The sequence below is a fragment of the Alligator mississippiensis genome, chromosome 1 (genome assembly GCF_030867095.1).
Source record: "Alligator mississippiensis isolate rAllMis1 chromosome 1, rAllMis1, whole genome shotgun sequence".
NCBI lineage: Eukaryota > Metazoa > Chordata > Crocodylia > Alligatoridae > Alligator > Alligator mississippiensis.
In genome coordinates, this window is record NC_081824.1 from 109,822,190 (window position 1) to 109,840,746 (window position 18,557).

The 18,557-nt window shown below is 43.5% G+C and overlaps 1 protein-coding gene across 1 annotated transcript; it reads left to right on the forward strand.

Annotated features, from left to right (window-relative positions):
- Positions 1-254: 254 nt before the first annotated feature.
- CENPW (centromere protein W) lies at positions 255-17,156 on the forward strand. Its single transcript, XM_006266643.3, has 3 exons — positions 255-432; positions 12,411-12,524; positions 15,981-17,156. The coding sequence occupies exons 1-3, from the start codon at positions 343-345 to the stop codon at positions 16,005-16,007; spliced, it is 231 nt and encodes a 76-aa protein (XP_006266705.1). The 5' UTR covers positions 255-342; the 3' UTR covers positions 16,008-17,156.
- The last annotated feature ends 1,401 nt before the right edge of the window (positions 17,157-18,557 follow it).

Here is an 18,557-nt window from a genome sequence, read left to right on the forward strand (position 1 = left end):
GGGGTTTCACAGAGGGGGTAGTCTGCGACTAGGTTGGGAGGCGCAAGCAAACGGGGGCCCCTCCGTGCTGCTCTGCCCAGACAGGGCCTCAACCTCCTCCCAGCCCGCCTCTCCCCAGGGGATTTGGGACGAGCTCAGCGCTCCCGAGGTTGGCGGGCGAGAGAGAAGCTTAGCCCGGGCCACGTGACTCCGGCGGAAGCTGCCACTCCGCCAGGTCCGGATCGCCGCGAAGTGGGGGCGGGGCTTGCGACGTGGAGGCCACGCCCCCTCGTAGGCTCGCCTGCGCGGCGGTGAGTTCGAACTGCTGGGCGCGCGACGGTTGGCGGCGGCCGTTGGGCCTGGATGAAGCGCGCGGCGCCGCGCAGCACCCTGCGGGGCCTCATCAAGAAGCACAAGCCGCGACTCCGCCTGGCCACCAACATGGAGTTCTTGGTGAGGGGCGCGGCGCGGCGCCTGGGGTGGCTCCCTGCACGGCCCCCGCACCCCTTTGCCTCATGTGGAGGGGGGAGAGGGCCTGCGTAGCGGCTGCAGGAGCTTGCCCTGAGGCCGGGGAGCGAGGAGGTCCGCGCCGGGGGAGCCTAGCGGCGGGGAGGAGGCAGCTGTGGGACCCGCCGCCCTGGTGCCCCATCTCCCGCGGTGGGGCGGGGTCGGCGGGCTGGTCTGTGGCCCACGGCGGTGGGCTTTGAGGGGGGTGTCGCCTCCCCAAGGCAGTTGCAGTGGGTTGTGGCACAGGCGGTACTTCAAGAAGTGGCCTTGAACGTCGTTGTGCTAGAGGCATCTCTCCCTAACTACTGAATTGAGTGGCTTACAGCTTCGGAAACTAATTTAACCTATGTTACAGCACTCATCTTGCCTAGCCCTGCTGCAGTGGTGGTTGGGGAACGGCCAGACAGAGACAAGCTTGGGCCTGCCATTATTTGTTTATCTCTGCACACCTTGGGTATCTCCTCATGGCTTGTGGTGCTCTTTAAAGGATCTGGTGCACAGCACCGCAGCAGAGAATTGCTGCTGTAAATAGCTCTGCCTCACAGGAAGACATCCTTATGCTGCTTGGCTAGTTCTCCAGAGACTTCATGCTAAGCAGCTTTGTGGTAAGTATTAGTCACAGCTCAGCGTATGTCAAGGACCATCATGTAGATGATTGTCATGCTTGGATGTTCTTCAAATCAAAATCTTATTGTTATGTCTCTTCTATATCAGTGCTTCCCAACCTTTTCCAGCCCAAGGCACACTTACATGAATAAAAATTTTCTGCAGCACACCTGTTAAGGCATTCCCTATCCTCATACCTAGTGTAGCTCATTGCCATGGCAAAATTCTGTGGCACACCTGTTCATTTCTGACGGCACACTTGTGCCGTGGCACACAGGTTGAGAAACACTGTTATATATATCTTTACTTTTATCTGAATGTTAGTTTCAAGTTCTCCACATACTAGTCTCTAGAGTGCTGCCATTTACACTAGATGGAAGATACGATTAAAATTCAAGGAAAAACCTTGTGCAGTACCGCACCACTACGTTGAACATCCGGTTCTAATTCACCTTGTCATGTTTTAGTAAGAGCAGAGTACAGCCTCCTGCCTTTGGAAGAATCTCTTCCCTTTTCTTTGCAACAAACAGGTTACTGTGTTTTTCTGGCAGGATGCAGATGTTTGTTTTGCTTATGCTTTTTCACATATCCTGAAAATGCTGACTAGAATGGGATGTTTAGTTCAGGGTTGCGGTATTGCAGAATGTCTTTCCTAGATTTCTAAATGTATATTCCATGTAGTGTATATGGTAGTGCTCTGGAAACTGGTATGCGGAGAGCTTGAAACTCACATTCAGATAAAAGTAGAAATATATAATCATGCAGATGGTGTACACGAAATGTGAACAACCTTATCCTGTAACATTATATTCCAAGAACTGTTCTGTTTAGAATTATGTGGGATCGACTGTGTTCAGAATTAAACATTGTACTGATCATATCTGTAAAAATTGTAAGTGTGTAGTTATTTCATCTGGTGCTATAAAGAGAAGATTTTCATTCGTAGAATGTCCAAAAGTGACAGTTTATATGTGATGGTCCTTGATAACACTTAACCGAGACTAATACTTACCAACTTCCTGCTTTTCTGAATTGGCAAGTAAAACCCAGTTAAGTGCCTGTGTAGTGACCGGCATCAGATTTTAGCAAGGAGCACAGATTCCATAATATGATTATGTATTATGCCTAAGAGGGTTTGAAAACAGTTTTCTGGCTATTCTACCTGTGCGTATATTTTTCACTCAAATCCTGGCATCCAGAAGGATGGCTATAATGTACACCGTGGATATTGAAAAGGCTAGTATCTAAACAAGACTAAACCACTTAGAAATTTGAATGACTATTCACAGCCTTTGAAAAAAAAGATCAGGGTCAGCCACTTCAGTACAAAAGCTGTCCAGGTGGCCAAAATCTGTGCATGTAATTTCTCTCTCTCATGCTCCGATTGTGGTGTAGGAGCATACATTAGGGCTCTTCTGATATACCCATGAAAGTGCTGATTTTGCAAGCCCTTATGATATTTGTGAAATTTACTATATAAAGTCTTACTTCTCACCTTCCTGAATTGCACTCTCTCAACTTTACATCAAGAGTAGGTGTTGCTTCAGAAGTCACTTCAACACTTGCAGGTTCCACTTTTGCTCTGTTTACTCAATTACTGTGTTACATGCACTCTATGTAACAGATAAGTTCTAATAATTTTTAGGTTATCTTTTTTTTTTTTTTTTTGAGTTGGAAAAAATGTATAAGTACTTTGCAATATGTAGTTATGGATGATTAATGTAATAGGATGTCTATTGGGCAGCAATGAAGATGCTTAAAGAGGAGATTAATAAGTACTTGAGAGCTGCATAAAAAGTATCTATGCACAGGGTAGGTCGTTTTAAAAGTACGTTTTTATTTAACTAATACAAATCAGGTTCAGACTGCAGCCCTTCTTGATCTAGCTGAAACTACCAAAAGACCTATGCAAATGTTTTAATATAAGCTTGATCTCTGGCTACTCAGCCAGCCCATTGAAAAGAAGGTCTGCTAACTGACTTGTTATATACCATTGCTTTGAATATAGTATTTTCTTTTTTAATATTTGTAGTCTTTCTTTTAAAGGATTCTCTCCCTTTCTCCATCTAGCATGCTAATGAACCTTGAACATGCTAGAAGCTGTTTCTGTAGGGTTGATGTCCTCTTTGTATAATAAGTTCCACTGAGCCTTTCTCTGTAGCCTTCTTTTGGAAGCTAGGCATGGTTCTTTGGTGTTAAGTAAGAATGTTAATGTGCAGAAAAATTGAAAATTATGTGCTGGCTTCCAGGTACTGCACATGGCGGCACCGAGCTGGCTTGGCTTGCCTGGCTGGCATGCGCCTTCAAACCAAACTGGGCTGGCGCCATGGCAGCTCTTGTGGCTTGCCGCACTGCATGTAGGAGCTGTGCACCATCAGGTCGGATGGGCTCCATGCCTCCACGTGAGGGCTTTCAGCAACCCTGTGGGGAGCTGCATATGGAGGCATGGATTTGCGTGCCATTGGGCTGGGCTAGCTCCATGCCTCTGCATCTGGCTTCCTGCTGGAGTGCTGGAAGCCCCATGTGGAGGCACAGAGCCAGCCAGCCCAGCCCGATGGTACATGGCTCCCACCTGCAGTGCTGTGAGCGCCAAGAGCTGGCACGGAGCCAGCCCAGTCTGGGTTGAAGGCTTGTGCCAGCATGCTGCCTCATGCAACCCCTGAAACTCAGCAGTGCTGCTGTGGGGCTCTGCCTGCCATGAACATGAGTGCCCTGAGGGCCTGCTGCTACTGCCACTACTGGTGGCAGGTGCTCTTGCACCATGTCCCCTCTGCCCCTCCCCCCTGGGCTGTCCCACAAACCCCACATACCAGCAAGCCTACCCAAAACATCCCCGCCTGCCACCCCCCCCCCCCCCCCCAGTTGCAGGCAGGAGCCTCCCCTCCCCACTCACTAGAAGTCCAGTCACACAGCACCACGCTTGGTGCCTCCACATGGGGCTCCCCAGCTGGAGTGTTAAATTATGCAAAATTATGTGCGGTCATACATTTTATGCACAAAATTGCACTGGTTCATAATTGCATAATTCGCCAGAGCATAATTAAAGAACTTCCAGATGGGAGAGGTGGAAGGGTTCTCTTTAGTACTTAAGGGCATAGGGGTGTGGTATGTCTAATTATGTAATTTTTTAAAAATAAATGTACGGAAGTGAGAGTGGCTATTGAGACTTCCAATGCCCCCAAAACTAATTTGGATATTAAATTGGCTTTATTTTTAGTATTGCCACTGAGTCTAAAATAAATGAATGGGCAGAGACATTTCACTCCAGAAAACTCTTCCACTTCAGTTACATTTGAAACTTTTCCACAATGTCCACTGTCAGAGTAATAGTTTATTTACAGCTTTCACCAAAGCAGTACAATTAAATGAACAATAAAAGTGTATATATAATAAAATAACATTGATATTTAGAATTTTTGCTAAAGAAATACAGTGAGGTTATTCATTCTATCAGTTTATACTAAAATTAAAACAAAATAGTATATGATCATATAAAGGAAATGATAAAGATAAAATGAAGCAGTGGACCTTAGCACAAAACAAGATGATTCTACTGGATTTCCAGGTTGTAGCCATATTGGTCTAGAGGAAACGGCAATCAGGACTCGTAGTAGAGATGATTTTTGAAAAATCTTGTTGGTTTAATAGCAGATACTATCTCTACTATGAGCCCTGATTGCCTTCTATTGGATTTGACGTGTATTCTTTGTGCAGATAACACAAGTATACCTAAGGAGTATAGGGCAGGCTGTGAATTGTTAAAGAAGCCAAATATTTTTTTCCTCATTAGCCCAGTACTTAAAATTCCCATTAATGGAGAGATCTATTTTCCTCTTATTTCTGTAAAGAGCAAACAAAACTGCAAATAGCCAAAGGGCCAAAAAAAAAGAGCTTAATATCTGATATGTATGTTCCTGAAGATGCATGGATTTTAGATTTTGTGGGGTTTTATTTTCTTTTTAAGTTTAGCAGTTTACAGATGATGAAGGAAATGGTAACTCCTCATTAAAGGAAATGTTTTTTAAGTTACAAGCAGATTAATTGACTTTTAGAGGTGAGACAGTAAAGTCAGAGATATCCTCACTGAGAAATAAAAGGCCCCTTGCCTTGAGTTTCTTCCCCCAGAAATCTTTGAGGCATTCATTGACTAGTGGTGTCCAATTTTACCCAAAATTTCAATCCAATTATTTTAGAAGGCATGTATTCAAGGCATTGGATGAAAATGTAATAGTCCCAATTTTTAAAAATGATGATGTAAAATCTTGCATTGTATTGCCCCGTTAGTCTTAGGTGTATTCCTCTCAAAATAGTTGGCAGATGTTTACTTTTTCATCTTCAAACATCAAAGATGTTATGCTATGGCAAACTTTTGGGTGGCTGTAGCGCACCCTCTAGCTCCCCTCCCAGTGCCCCTACTGCTGCCTGTCCTGCCCCGCCACCACCTGCCATGAGCATAGCCTAGGCCAGCCCACCGCTGGGAAGAGGCTGACGCAGCCCATGGCCCTGAGCCTGCAGCGGGCAGCCCACCCTCACCCCATGCACAAATCCAGGGGTCACATGCCCCCTGTGCCTCCCCTGGGGGGGGCACACAGTGGCAGGGAGCCCCCCCCCATGCCGCCCTGGACGAGCTGCCTGTGGCTCTGTCCTGGCTGGACAGCCCCTGCCCCTGTCCCAAATGTGATGGGATCCAACGCACAACTGGGCGGTGAACATCAAGGGCTATAGGCTGTATAGGAGGGATAGAACAGGGAGGAAAGGTGGGGGTGTGGCGCTCTGTGTCAAAGAATAATTCACATCCTCAACGAGCAGCACTGGATCAGAGGAGGGGCAGACTGAAGTGCTCTGGGTCAGAATACAAGGGGGTTGGGGGGAAAGGGACTTAACGGTGGGGGTCTACTACAGACCACCCAACCAGGGAGAAGATCTAGACCGGGAATTCTCAGGTTGGTTCGCGGAGGCAGTTAAGTCAAAGGCTGTGGTCATCGTGGGTGGACCTAAACTATCCGGACATCTGCTGGGAAGAAGAGTCAGCCAGGTCTGACCGCTCACGTAGGTTTCTAGCTGTTACAGGATCTCCGTCTAACCCAGGAGGTGCACAGTCCTGTCATGACCCAAAGGGTATGATTTTGTGTGTGCTTCGGCACTGCAGAATTATTTCCCGCCACATGGAGCTTTCTTTGCACGGTACAATTCTCAGTTGCATAGAGAAAACCCCGGTGCAAAGGAGTTCCCGCCACCCATATGTAAATTTGTGACCCACTATTGGCTGTTTCTAAATTATTCCCACGTGGCGGCTAGCGATTGGCTTGCTAGCTGTATAAGAGGCTAGAGCAGTTTCTGCCCAAGTTGGAGGACTCCACAACCGTCTCGTGGAGGAGGAGAAGGAGGACTTCACATCTCGTGAAGAACTCTAAGTGTGCTGTGGAGCCTAACAAACCCAGTGTGTGCCTTAAGAAGGATATAGGGGCCTGATCAACCTCTAGCCTCTCCCCGTCGCCGCCTGATCCCTTGATGTACCCTTCCCTGCGTGCTTCGTGGAGAGTTACCTTTCGGGCTCTCATCATGGTATCCAGAGCTCTTCTCGGGTCATTTCGTCCGGTTGATTCGACGGGCTCGCGGTTCTAGAGCTCTCAGCCGGCCTTGGACCAGAGTTCGCGGTTAGAACTCTTGTCCTCTCTTCTTTCCTATCTGTAACTGCAACGCAAGCAAGTTTTCCTGCCTACACCGTGACCATCTACGGTGTAAGTAAAATAATCTTTAATCAACCTCTACGTGTCCGTGCCTAATTCTAGTCCGCCGTGCCGAATTCCCTGACCCACGTGCCAGGGCTGCTGGCCACAGCCCGCCGCGCGCCCCTGAAAGCCTCGGACTGCTCCCAGCCTGCACAAGTCCCACCAGGGCAAATACCTTGTTAGACCTGGTCCTGGCCACAAGTGACGACCTAGTAAGGGGACCGTGGGTGCTCTATCACCTGGGCAATAGCGATCATCGCCTACTGGAATTCACCATCCAGCACAGGGTGGCAAAGGCCTGCAGCAAGATAGCAGCCCTGGACTTCAGGAGGGCGGATTTCATTGAACTAAGGAGACTAGTCGGGGAGGCACTGAGGTCCTGGAGGGGTGGGGAGTTGGGAGTCCAAGAAGAGTGGTCGTTCCTGAAGGAGACGATCCTCCAAGCCCAAAGGGTGACAATCCCAGCATGGATCAAAATGGGCAAGAGTGCTCAAAAGCCCCCATGGCTAACCAAAAGTATTCAGGAACGTCTCAAAGCTAAAAAGGAGGCGTACACCCAATGGAAGAAGGGGCCATCACCAGGAAGGACTATACTTCTGTTGCTTGGGATTGTAGGGGGGCTGTTAGGAAGGTCAAGGTGGAGATGGAACTGGGACTAGCAACCCAGATCAAGGATAACAAGAAATCCTTTTTTAAATATATAGGGGGTAAAAAGAAGGTTCTGGGTAATGTGGGGCATCTGCAGGACACACTAGGAAATCTGGTGGTCTCACCAGATGACAAAGCTAACCTATTTCACAATTTCTTTGCCTCCATTTTTCTGAGCAGGGACCAGGTCATCCTCTCCAGCGTGATCCTTGATAGTCCCAGGGGAGGCACAGCCAGGCCCAGGGTCATAGAGGACCTAGTTGGGGAACTTCTGGTGGGATTGGACGTGTTCAAATCAGCAGGTCCTGATGATCTCCACCCGAGAGTGCTGAGGGAATTAGCAAAGGTCATTGCGGGACCCCTTGCACAGCTTTACAAGCACTCATGGTGCTCTGGCGAGGTGCCAGAGTACTGGAAAAGGGCCAGTGTGGTCCCCATTTTCAAAAAAGGGAGGAAGGAGAATCCAGGTAATTATAGGCCTGTTAGTCTTACCTCGGTCCTGGGGAAGCTCTTTGAGAAAATTTTCCAGGTGCACATCTGCGAGGGGCAAGCAGGGGGATTGTATGCTTAGGGCAACCAACATGGGTTCATTAGAGGCAGGTCCTGTCAGACCAACCTGATGGCTTTCTATGACCAGGTCTCAAGATCCTTGGACGCAGTGTCGCAGTGGATGTAGTCTTCCTGGACTTTAGGAAGACCTTCGACACTGTCTCTCACCCCATTCTCATTAAAAGATTAGGAGATTGTGGTGTCGATGCCTACACAGTCAGATGGGTCGCCAATTGGCTGGAGGGCCGCACCCAAAGAGTGGTGGTGGATGGGTCATTTTCGACCTGGAGGGATGTGGACAGTGGGGTCCCCCCAGAGCTCGGTCCTCGGGCCCGCACTGTTCAACATTTTCATCAGCGACTTGGACGAGGGGGTGAAAAGCACCTTGTTCAAATTTGCAGATGACACTAAGATGTGGGGAGAAGTGGGCACACTAGAAGGGAGGGACAGGCTGCAATTGGATCTGGACAGGTTACAGGGGTGGGTGGATGAGATCAAGATGGGATTCAATACTAACAAGTGTAAAGTACTGTGCCTAGGGGGAGAGAACCAGCAGCATATCTGCAGACTGGGGAACTCCTTCCTCTTCAGCACAGAGGCAGAAAAGGATCTTGGAGTCATTATAGACTCCAAGATGAACGTGGGCTGCCAATGTGGGGATGCAGTCAGGAAGGCTAACCGCACCTTGTCATGCATCCACAGATGCATCACGAGCAGGTCCAAGGAGGTGATCCTCCCCTCTATATGACATGGGTCAGGCTGCATTTGGAGTGCTACATCCAGTTCTGGGTGCCGCACTTCAGGAGGGATGTGGACAACATTGAGAGGGTCCAGAGGAGGGCACTCGCATGATCAGGGGGCAGCAGGGCAGGCCCTACAAGCGGAGGCTACGGGATCTGAACCTGTTCAGCCTCCACTAGAGGAGGCTGAGAGGGGATCTGGTGTCTGTCTATGAACTGGCCAATGGAGACCAGCAGGGAATGGGAGAGTCCCTGTTCCCCTGAGCGCTACTGGGAGTAACAAGGAGTAACGGCCATAAGTTGATGGAGGGTAGATTCAGGCTAGATATCAGGAGGCACTACTTCACAGTCAGGGCGGCTAGGATCTGGAACCAACTTCCAAGGGAAGTGGTGCTTGTTCCTACCCTGGGGGTCTTTAAAAGGAGGCTAGATAGACACCTTGCCGGGGTTCGTTTGACCCCAGCATTCTTTCCTGCCCATGGCAGGGGGTTGGACTTGATGATCTACTTAGGTCCCTTCCGATCCTACCAACTATGAAAACCTAGTCCCACTCCCTCACTGTGGGGTGGCCTCAATCTGCCCCCATACACCTCTGGGCAAAAAAAGGCAATGGCTGATAATGTCAATTTTCCTTTTATCGGTGCCGATCCAATATGGACCAATATATCAGTGCACCTCTAGTTTCCATGTAGTCTTTGTGATCTAAAGAAAACTTGACTTTGTAGGCAGATTAAAATTATGGAAGAAACTGGCAATAATATCAATGGATAAAGTTCCCTTACAATGAATTGTTACTTACTATTCTAATACCACATCTAGGATATGTTACAGGGCTGGCAGTGCCCTGTCCAGTAGTTTTCACTGTTTCTTCTTTTTCTGTGCATGTTCTTTGGGGTAAAATAAAGAATAACAGCAGAGGACCAATTTGGCCTTTATACCTAAAATATGTAGCTTCTGTATAATTTTATAGCAGCATACTGTGCTGCTATGAAATATGGTGATCCTAATGAGTAGTTCAAAATTGTCTTGTTTGGTATATTTTGTGTATGAGGAATATTAATGTAATACACAGCAATATAATGGCTGCAGACAAACTTTGACAGCATCTAACTATCTTGCCTTTCTCTTGACATTCTCCTGTTTTATTTATGGTAGGATTGTTTCCTTTTCTGCCTAACACGTGCTGTGTTTTACTCCAGTACAAGTGGGATGGGGCAGAGGCAGACAGACAGTTGTATTAAAACTTAACTATGTGGAATATTGGCTAATTTTGTGTGCGTTATTGAGACACATTCTGTTTCTTTTTTAGATGCAACAGTGATTCGTCTTTTATATCAATGATTTCAGGGAAAAGTTCTCTGCCTCTGTTCTCTTATTTTTAATGGAAGTTTCCCTTGTGTGGTAGAAAGACAACTCTCTTCTAAAGATGGCTTTAAAATACAGTCTTTCCTTTTTTGATACTCAAGTAGAGTATACATCTAAGCAGAAGGGATTCTTTTTCAATTTCTTTATGAATTTCAAATGTGGAAAATGTGTGCAGTTACTGACTTCCAAAAATCTAATCCCCATGTTGATACATTTAGTAACCCAGATTCTTACATTCAACATTATTTTAGTGCCACTGTTGTTTGACTGTTTCAAATAGTCTCTGCATGAGTAGTTAAAATATTTTAATCAGATTAAAATGGCTTTGATAGTTTGCCAAGCAAACCTGCAAGAATGTCTGCTTTTTATATAGTACATATATTTATGTGAAAGTTGGCATCATTTGGAAGTATCTGTTGCACATTAATATTTATGTAGTTCACCAGATAAAAAAATTTCATCCATGTGGTATGCTTGTCACACTAGCATTAAAATATGTCTGTCCTCAACAGTAGATTCTGCGTGTGTTGCATGTCTCTTGCCAAAATGTTTCCAGTAAATACATTCTGAATGGTACTTTCTCTTGTTGTTTATTTTTTAGTTTATCGGGACAGATGCATTTAATAGGTACAAACAATTTCTTGCCTATTCTCTCTTATGCTTAAGTGATATTAGACAAGTATTCTAGTGGGCTGTTAACTTTTTGGTGCAAAACATATTTTAAAAACATATTGTAGACTTGTATACATATTGAAACGTATACAAACATTTTCCATTATATAAAAGCATAGAAATATGAAGACAAAATTAAAATAAGGGAAGTATTTGTCTCTTGCCACTATAACCTGTTCAGCATTCTACCAAATTTTAATATTCAACCATTTTACATTTAGGTCCAGGTAAGGTGTTAGTGAAGTTTAAAAAACTGAAATTTATTAATGTGTTATATCACATTTTAGATAGCTTGCACTATAGAATGCAGGCATGGTGGTCATAACATGCTTTTAAATGCTTATCAGTTTAAAACAAGTTTGTGCATCCTCTGATTGTTGAGAGAATTTTTATTCATATCAGTAGAAATTGCACATTAGTAATTAAGGAAAGCATATAACAGATTTCATGTTCTTGTCTTAAAAAAGACCAGCCCTGTTAACTTCAGTGGGAGTACAATGGAATAAAGTTATTTCATGCTGCACATGTAACTTTTTGAGGACTAGGTTTTTAATGACAATACACATTAACTTATATGATCTAGTTTAGTTCCTTCTTTCTTTAGTTGCTCTGAGACTGTCTTCCCTGTGGGAAAGGAGATGCTACATGTAAGGGATTAAAATTTGTTCACTAATCTAGTACTCATTTTCTATTGCTTCAGCTTCTTTAAGAAAGGATAGTTTCCACTGATTAATGAAATAACCTATGTGCAAGATTTGTATGATCCCATGTGCAAGATTAGGAAAGGTGGGAGTCACTCAACGTTTCCTTCCTTGTTCCTTAGGTGTAGCCATGCTAGTTCCAGTGTGAACTGCAGCAACCTCTAGACTGTACTAATTTGTGCCTGTTTAGTACTGTTGCATTTGACCTATGGGGAGGTCAGTTGATACAGAAAGCATGTGGCACCAGTTTCTGCTGGTAGAGAATTTCCAGTTCCATTGGAATTTTAATTTAGCCTTTGTTCGTTTACACTGCAAAGTTGGAAATGGGAATCTAGACAGAAGCCCTCAAACTGGTCTGTGGACCACTTGATGGTAGTAGGAAGTTCCATGTTCATATCGTACTAGCAGCTGTTCCTTATTTTCAGCTACTAGAGAATATCAGATAAAAAGGTATCTCTGAACACATTTGAAAGTAAATGTTCAGCACTTAGTGTGCTCTCAAGAAGTAGTAGTAGTAGTAGTTCAAGAAGTAGAGTCAGGTCTAGCAAATTTTGTGTGCATCTCTAAGTAAAAGGGTAGTTCCTACTCGTATATAGAAGATTTTTAGAGAAGACTTGGGAAGTTGGGTATTGTTGAAATGTAATTGGTAAGAGAGAAATCCTAAACATATTTTAAAATGTAAAGTACATGTGCTGGAGATTCTTGCAGCAAGAAATGTGAAGGGCTAGAAAACTAAATCATACCTGACTTGAAGGGTTTTCAGGAAAATGTAGGAATTCAGAAATAGTCTGCTATATGTTTTGAGCTTAAGGACTGATGACTCTTATACGTTTGTTAAATCAACATAAAACAACTGTTTTGTAAGCATTTTGTTGGAAACCTTTTTAACTTGATCTTTTTTTCCTTCAAAGGTCCATTTGAACTTCTTACTATTTCTTCATCGATTAGCAGAAGAAGCCAGAATAAATGCATTTGAGAGTAAAAGCAAAATAATTAAACTTGAGCATGTTATATCTGCTGCAAAGGTAATGTAATAAACTTAACTTTCCTCTTTTTGTTTAAACACCTAGACCCATACCCAAACTAGGACTTCAGCCTGGTCACACTGAGCTTCCTAAAAGTTAGATGTCGCTTTCCAGAAATGGAATTTAGAAATCCAAACTACTCATTTGATTGGTATTCATGGCAGAGTGTGAGTGTGAGTGTGGCCCTGAGCACAGCCTATATCTAGACTTGGATGTCTCACATGTCCCTTCATATTCAGGTGACTGGGTACTCCTTTTTCAAACTGTATTTTAAAAGAATAGAAATAGTTGTAGTGTCCATCTTTTGTGGAATAACCTTGTGGTTAGAGTGATTAACTTGGAAGTAGGAAGGCTTGGGTTTAATGACTTCAGCCTGAAGGGTTGCGAATTCCCATCCCTGCCTCTTGGGAGAGTGCCCAGCCACTAAGCCAGTGGTTCTCAAGGCATCCATTTGGAAAATGCCAGGTCTTAGTTTTCACTCATTTCTTGATTACAGAAAAAGAATAGACCGATTCCTATGTTGCATAGAATTCAGAAAGACCACAGTACTGTGTACAATTTGCCACTCTGCTTTCCACTCCTTACTCTATCTGTTCATGTTTTTTTGACATTGCGGATTATTTGAAATATCTGGGTTTATCTTGTGAATCAGTTGTAGGTGTTTGCACATCTAAGATTGTGTGACACCCTCTGGAACACTTAAAAGCATCTTATGGGAATCACTGGCTATTAGCAAGACTGGGCTGAGACCACTATCTGCTCTTTCTGTTGCAGCAGGACTGCTGTATTGAAAAATTCATGGTCTAAGGAAGAGAGTACAAGGAATATAACTTTTTTTAGTCTGGTTATGAGAGCACTGGCTCTAGTGATTGATTGTGTATTTATTCAGTATTACTGGATAAAATACAGAAGCAATGTTGAGTGTAGATTACCCCTCCCACAGCTGTGCTGTCAGGATTCAGCTATAGTAGGATTGTCAAATTCATCAGGACCTGTGGCCTGGATGAATGGTTTAGAGCTGGCCCTGCGGACTGAGCGGGGCCTGCATATTGGCCCTACATGCTGGATCCAGTACCTGCTGTGGATTGATTTTACACAGGCACTATGTGCAGCATGTAGGTCAACACTGAGACCCATGGGCAGCACTGAGGGCCAGATGATAGGGCTCTGTGGGCTGGTTCTTTGACACTACTGAGCTATGGGCTCTTGTTTTTTCTCTTTCTCTGGCCATGTGACTTTCTGCACACTGGCCTCACTGCACTGCAATAGAGAATCTTAGCATAATTTATAGCAATGGGGCCAAACTTTGGCACTCATGCTATAAATTAACTCTTTTGCCTTCCTGAGTGCTGCTGGTCCCTTTCGCTTACCTGGTCCCTGATCTGCCGTTCTGGTTTCTGCTCCCTGCTCTCTCTCTCACTGTGCTGCCTCCTTCCTCATTTATTGCACAAGTGCTGCAGGTTGATCACCCCTGTTTTATAGCTTAATGGTTAGGGAAATCTAGAAGGTGAGGTGTGTGTTTTAATCCCACAGCCTGAAGAGGGCACAGATTCCAGGTGTCTAGGTTTCTAGGTAAATACTATAGCATTGCAATTGGTGGCACTGCCAACCATTTCTTCTAAAGAAGTGGCTGTAGAGGCTGTTCTTAGTGATGCCAGTTGGTATTGAGTGTATTCTGAGAACTCCTACTAGGTTGGCCCACTTTGGAGATTTAGCTAGATTTTGCCAATCCCAAACAAATTTAGGTATTTAAGTACTCACCTTGGGCCAGCTGTTAATGTCTTTGGGTAAACCACAGTTCCAAAACTAAGACCATTAGTTTGAAGCTCTCTAGCCTCTAAATCTTGGCTCCAAGGATAGGAGTTCCAAACTAGAAAGGTTTTTGTGTGAAAATGCTGTTATATCATTAACGAGTCAAGCTGAGTTTTTCTGCTGACCATAACTAAAAGAATAGGGTGAGTCCTACCTAGGGACTGCCAGATATGAGGTGAAGAATATTGATCCAAGGCTAATCAGTTGGCCTATATGATCAGATTTCTTTAATTATTTTATACAGTTCTAAGTAAATATTCATAGAGGGCATGTGATGCTCCTTCCACTGTTCAGCCTACCACCTTCTATGTTAGTGGACTCTATCTTGGTTTTTTAGGGGTTTTTTTGCGTGCCACAGAGCAGCTGAGGGAGTTTGAGGGAAAAACAATTGAACTTAGTGAGTTGCTGAGTGGATCTGCATGGTATATCTCTGTAGTAAAGCCTCACGGTCTACATGTGTGCTGCTATTATGGTGCTGTAAACATTAACTTTGCTGTAGGATAGTACTGTCTTATGGTGGAGTACTTTACTCCACTGTAAAGCATGTAGAGACTGACCAGGCATGCTAATTGCACCTGGTCAGGCCAGCCAGCCAGGGGCCTGCACTACCCTGGCTCAAATTATTGCTGTCCCAGGCACATGTGTAGATACTGTGCCTGGGAACAGTTGATTCCAGTGTGATCAGCTCTGGAATTTATTGTGTCACATTAATTGCATGTGTAGATGCACCCACTGAGTATGACAGAAATAATTCTTAAAGGACTGTGGGTAGGAACTTGCTGTTATATTTTACCACATCACAATTGTGTGTGTAGGGAACGAAGCTCCAATATAATGGGAACAAGGGATGGTGCACATTGCATAATGTTCTAAGTACCTCAGTTAATACCACAATGAGCACTTCAGTGCTGTAATTCAGAAACTCCAGTCTCTTGCAGATCCTAAGTCATTTATTCAACCATTTTTAGTAAGATTGGACAAAAAAGAAGAATAAGCCTGAGTAGCTTTGACATAGTTGAAACTCAATGGGCTATGTTTTCTATATCTTACATTCCTATTTTTCTGGTTAAATGTTTGATTTGATATATTTTTGTTACCATAGTACCAGAAAATACACAGGATGTTCAGCATAGCCAAGTTAATGTCGCAGTTGGAGGCTTTTTGACTGTATACTCCTAACATCATTTGAAATGGATTTTTGTATCAATTTCTTCTTTAAAGAAGGGAAAGAGAAATTGCCTTTGCTTAACAAGGTTAACACTTAAATGGTCCTGACTGGCTTTGAAGTTCACTTTCAAATTTAAACTCCAAACCAAAGAATGTCCTTCCAAGGTACTAGACTCTTGACATAAAATTTAATAAGTAAGATCTTGCAAACAAAAAAAATTAATCACAGTAGCACTACAAACACACATGATGACTAAGACAGTACTGTAATGGAGTAAGCTCATTAAGGGATATAGCAAAAGATCTACTGATGCTTCTTAGTAGTATTTAGCAAACTTTTTTCTTTTAATAAATTATGCTTCAGAAGATACATTTTATTTCAAATATTTCTTTTTTGGTATAAATTTCTCAGTGATTTATATTGTTTAAATTGCCCTGAGTATATGAATAATGATAAATATCTTTTCTCTTTTTCAGATTACTTTGAAGAAGAGCCGAGGCTAGAAAATCAAGAACTCTCTAATCCTACTTGCTCTTATGCACTTTTATTAACTTCAGTTATTGTAGACAAACTCCTTGGATACTGTAAATATACATAATTTTGTTGGTGTAGCTATACCAAATGCAGCTTACCTATTATGGATCTGATTTTTTTTTAATGAAAAATTTTGAATCTTATGTGACCCTGTTTATACAAGATATGCCATGAGGTTAAAAAAAAAAATTGCAGTGACAATTTTTATTCATTTGCTGCTATTCTATGTATAAATTTTCTGAAGTGCCTGATTTCTTTCACTGACAAATTAGAATCATAGGATCATCGGGTCCAGCCCCCTGCATGAGCAGGAAAGACATCTGAGGTCAGGTGACCCCAGCCAGGTGTCTGTCCAGTCTTGTCTTGGAAGACCTCTAGGGTACATGATTGCAACACCTCTTGGGGGAAGTTGTTCCATAGTCTGGACACCCTAATTGTGAAGAAGAAATTGAGGGGGCGAGGGAAGATGATATAATTTCCATTCTGTTTTTTATTGTAGTTCTATGCCTCATCAGAATTTGTTCCCTTCCTATTATTTTAAGCTTGAGAGTCCTATTAAGGAGGACTATACAATGAATTCTAGCTCAAATTGAATCCGGTATACACTCTATTTTATGGCAAAGCTCTTGAAACAAACAACTGGAAACTTTCTCTTATATTTTTGGAGATCAGATACAGAGCTCCCTCCCACTCTCCCTATATTCATGCTCTAACTTTTCCCAGGGTGCTGCATTTGGTAAGTTGGTGGTTTGGTCTTAATTCAGTTCCCTATGGACAGGTGCACATCATAAAAACAACTGGAATAATTGCCATTCTAGAAATTAGATGCACTAGGGTAGCAAGGATACTTGTATGCTTTGTTCTCCAGAGATTGTCCTATTCCTTGGTTGAATCTATGTGTGCAGGCATGTATTCTATTTCCATAATATATGCAATTTCAATTTCAAGTGTTTTTAATCTGGTACCTTTTAAAAGTTTAAAAAAATAGACTTTTATCTCACTGTTTAGTATAATAACACTTTTTGTGGTTTATGTAACACTAGTTAACAATGCTTTCTGTGTGTATATTAGTTAACTGTTTTACTGAAAGAATAAAATGAAGGATTGTTGTACAATGATCAGTTCTGAGTTGCCTAATTCAACTGGTAGGTTAATGAGAGTTGAAGTATTCCAAGGAAAGCAAACAGGAAATATATCAAATAAAAACATTGTGATCTATATAGTTTAAGAAAACTGCAACATCAAAATTTAAATATAAATGAGTTACTGTATTTTTAAAATTCTGCCACCTATTACAATATGGCAAAATAAATAACCCCTCTTTAGGATTGTGTATTGAATTTAAATGCACAGAAAAAAGAGAGATTAATTATCTTGGTCCTAGATATGTCTTCTTGTTCTTCTCTAATCCCTTGGCTCTGTTCAGTGTGCTTTTATGGTTGCCAGTGCTGGTCACCAGTGTTCCCTCTAAGCTGTGTGGCCACGCAGGCGCACTCATGCTGCACTGCCAGGCATGTCTGCGTGCGGCCATGCAGCTTAAGGGTAACGCTGCTGGTCACCTTGGTTGACCCTCTCTCAATCCTCTTTGGACCTGAGAAGGGAAGAGAGCAGAGTACATCCCCTGTAGCATGTAGCTCAATAAATGTCTTCAGGATTCTTGGATTTAATAACCTGAGCTTTTGGGGTAAAAGCCCCTAGATCAGGGTTCCCAAAGTTTTTATGCTGCAGCCTTGCAAACCGTGGCCTGGCAAACCACAGCCCAGCAGTCACAGCCAACCCTGGACAGATTTTCCAGCTGGAAGACAGGTAAAGATACTGCCACCTCCCAAGTGGGGCCTGGGCCAAAACCTGCTCTGCTGCAGGCCCTGCGAAAGCAGCCATAGCCTCTCCGCCTGGCTCTGGAGGGCCACGGTTTGCTGGTCCATGGCCACTTCTGGTCTGGCAACCAACCCTCTGCGGCCTGGCACTGGGCTGTCGCCCAGGGATTGAGAATCCCTGCACTAGATAGTTCTTAAAAGGCTGAAGGGAAAGTACTGGTGCTGGATATTCCTATCTTTTGTTCCTCTGCTTACTCTCTGATTGGAAACATTGTGCAGAGTTCCCTTTTAAAGAAGGAAATTTACCTACCTTTAATCCTTTCTTGAAGGTATCTTTAAAAAAAAAAAAAAAAAAAAGTCTTGAGCCAGCCACCTGCCCTTAATTGTTTGGAAGGATATTTCGGAGTGGCTATTTTGTTTATCTCTTAGAATATATTTTGGTCATTTTATCCTTTTAATTGGCTCTTCTGGGAGTTCTCTTGTCCTGTGTAATTCAGGAAGTTACTGGAAGCTGGGAAGCTGCTAAATTACATGGAACATATTGTAAGTGAGTTTAGTCAAACAGCGTCATATAGAATTTTCATGAATTGGCTGTGGTTGCAAGCCAGCAGTAATCTAAAGGTATCTAGAATGAAGCAGTCATTTTATTTTTTTAAAAACATCTAGGCAACTCCAAACAACTATAATTTTAACCTTGTCTTA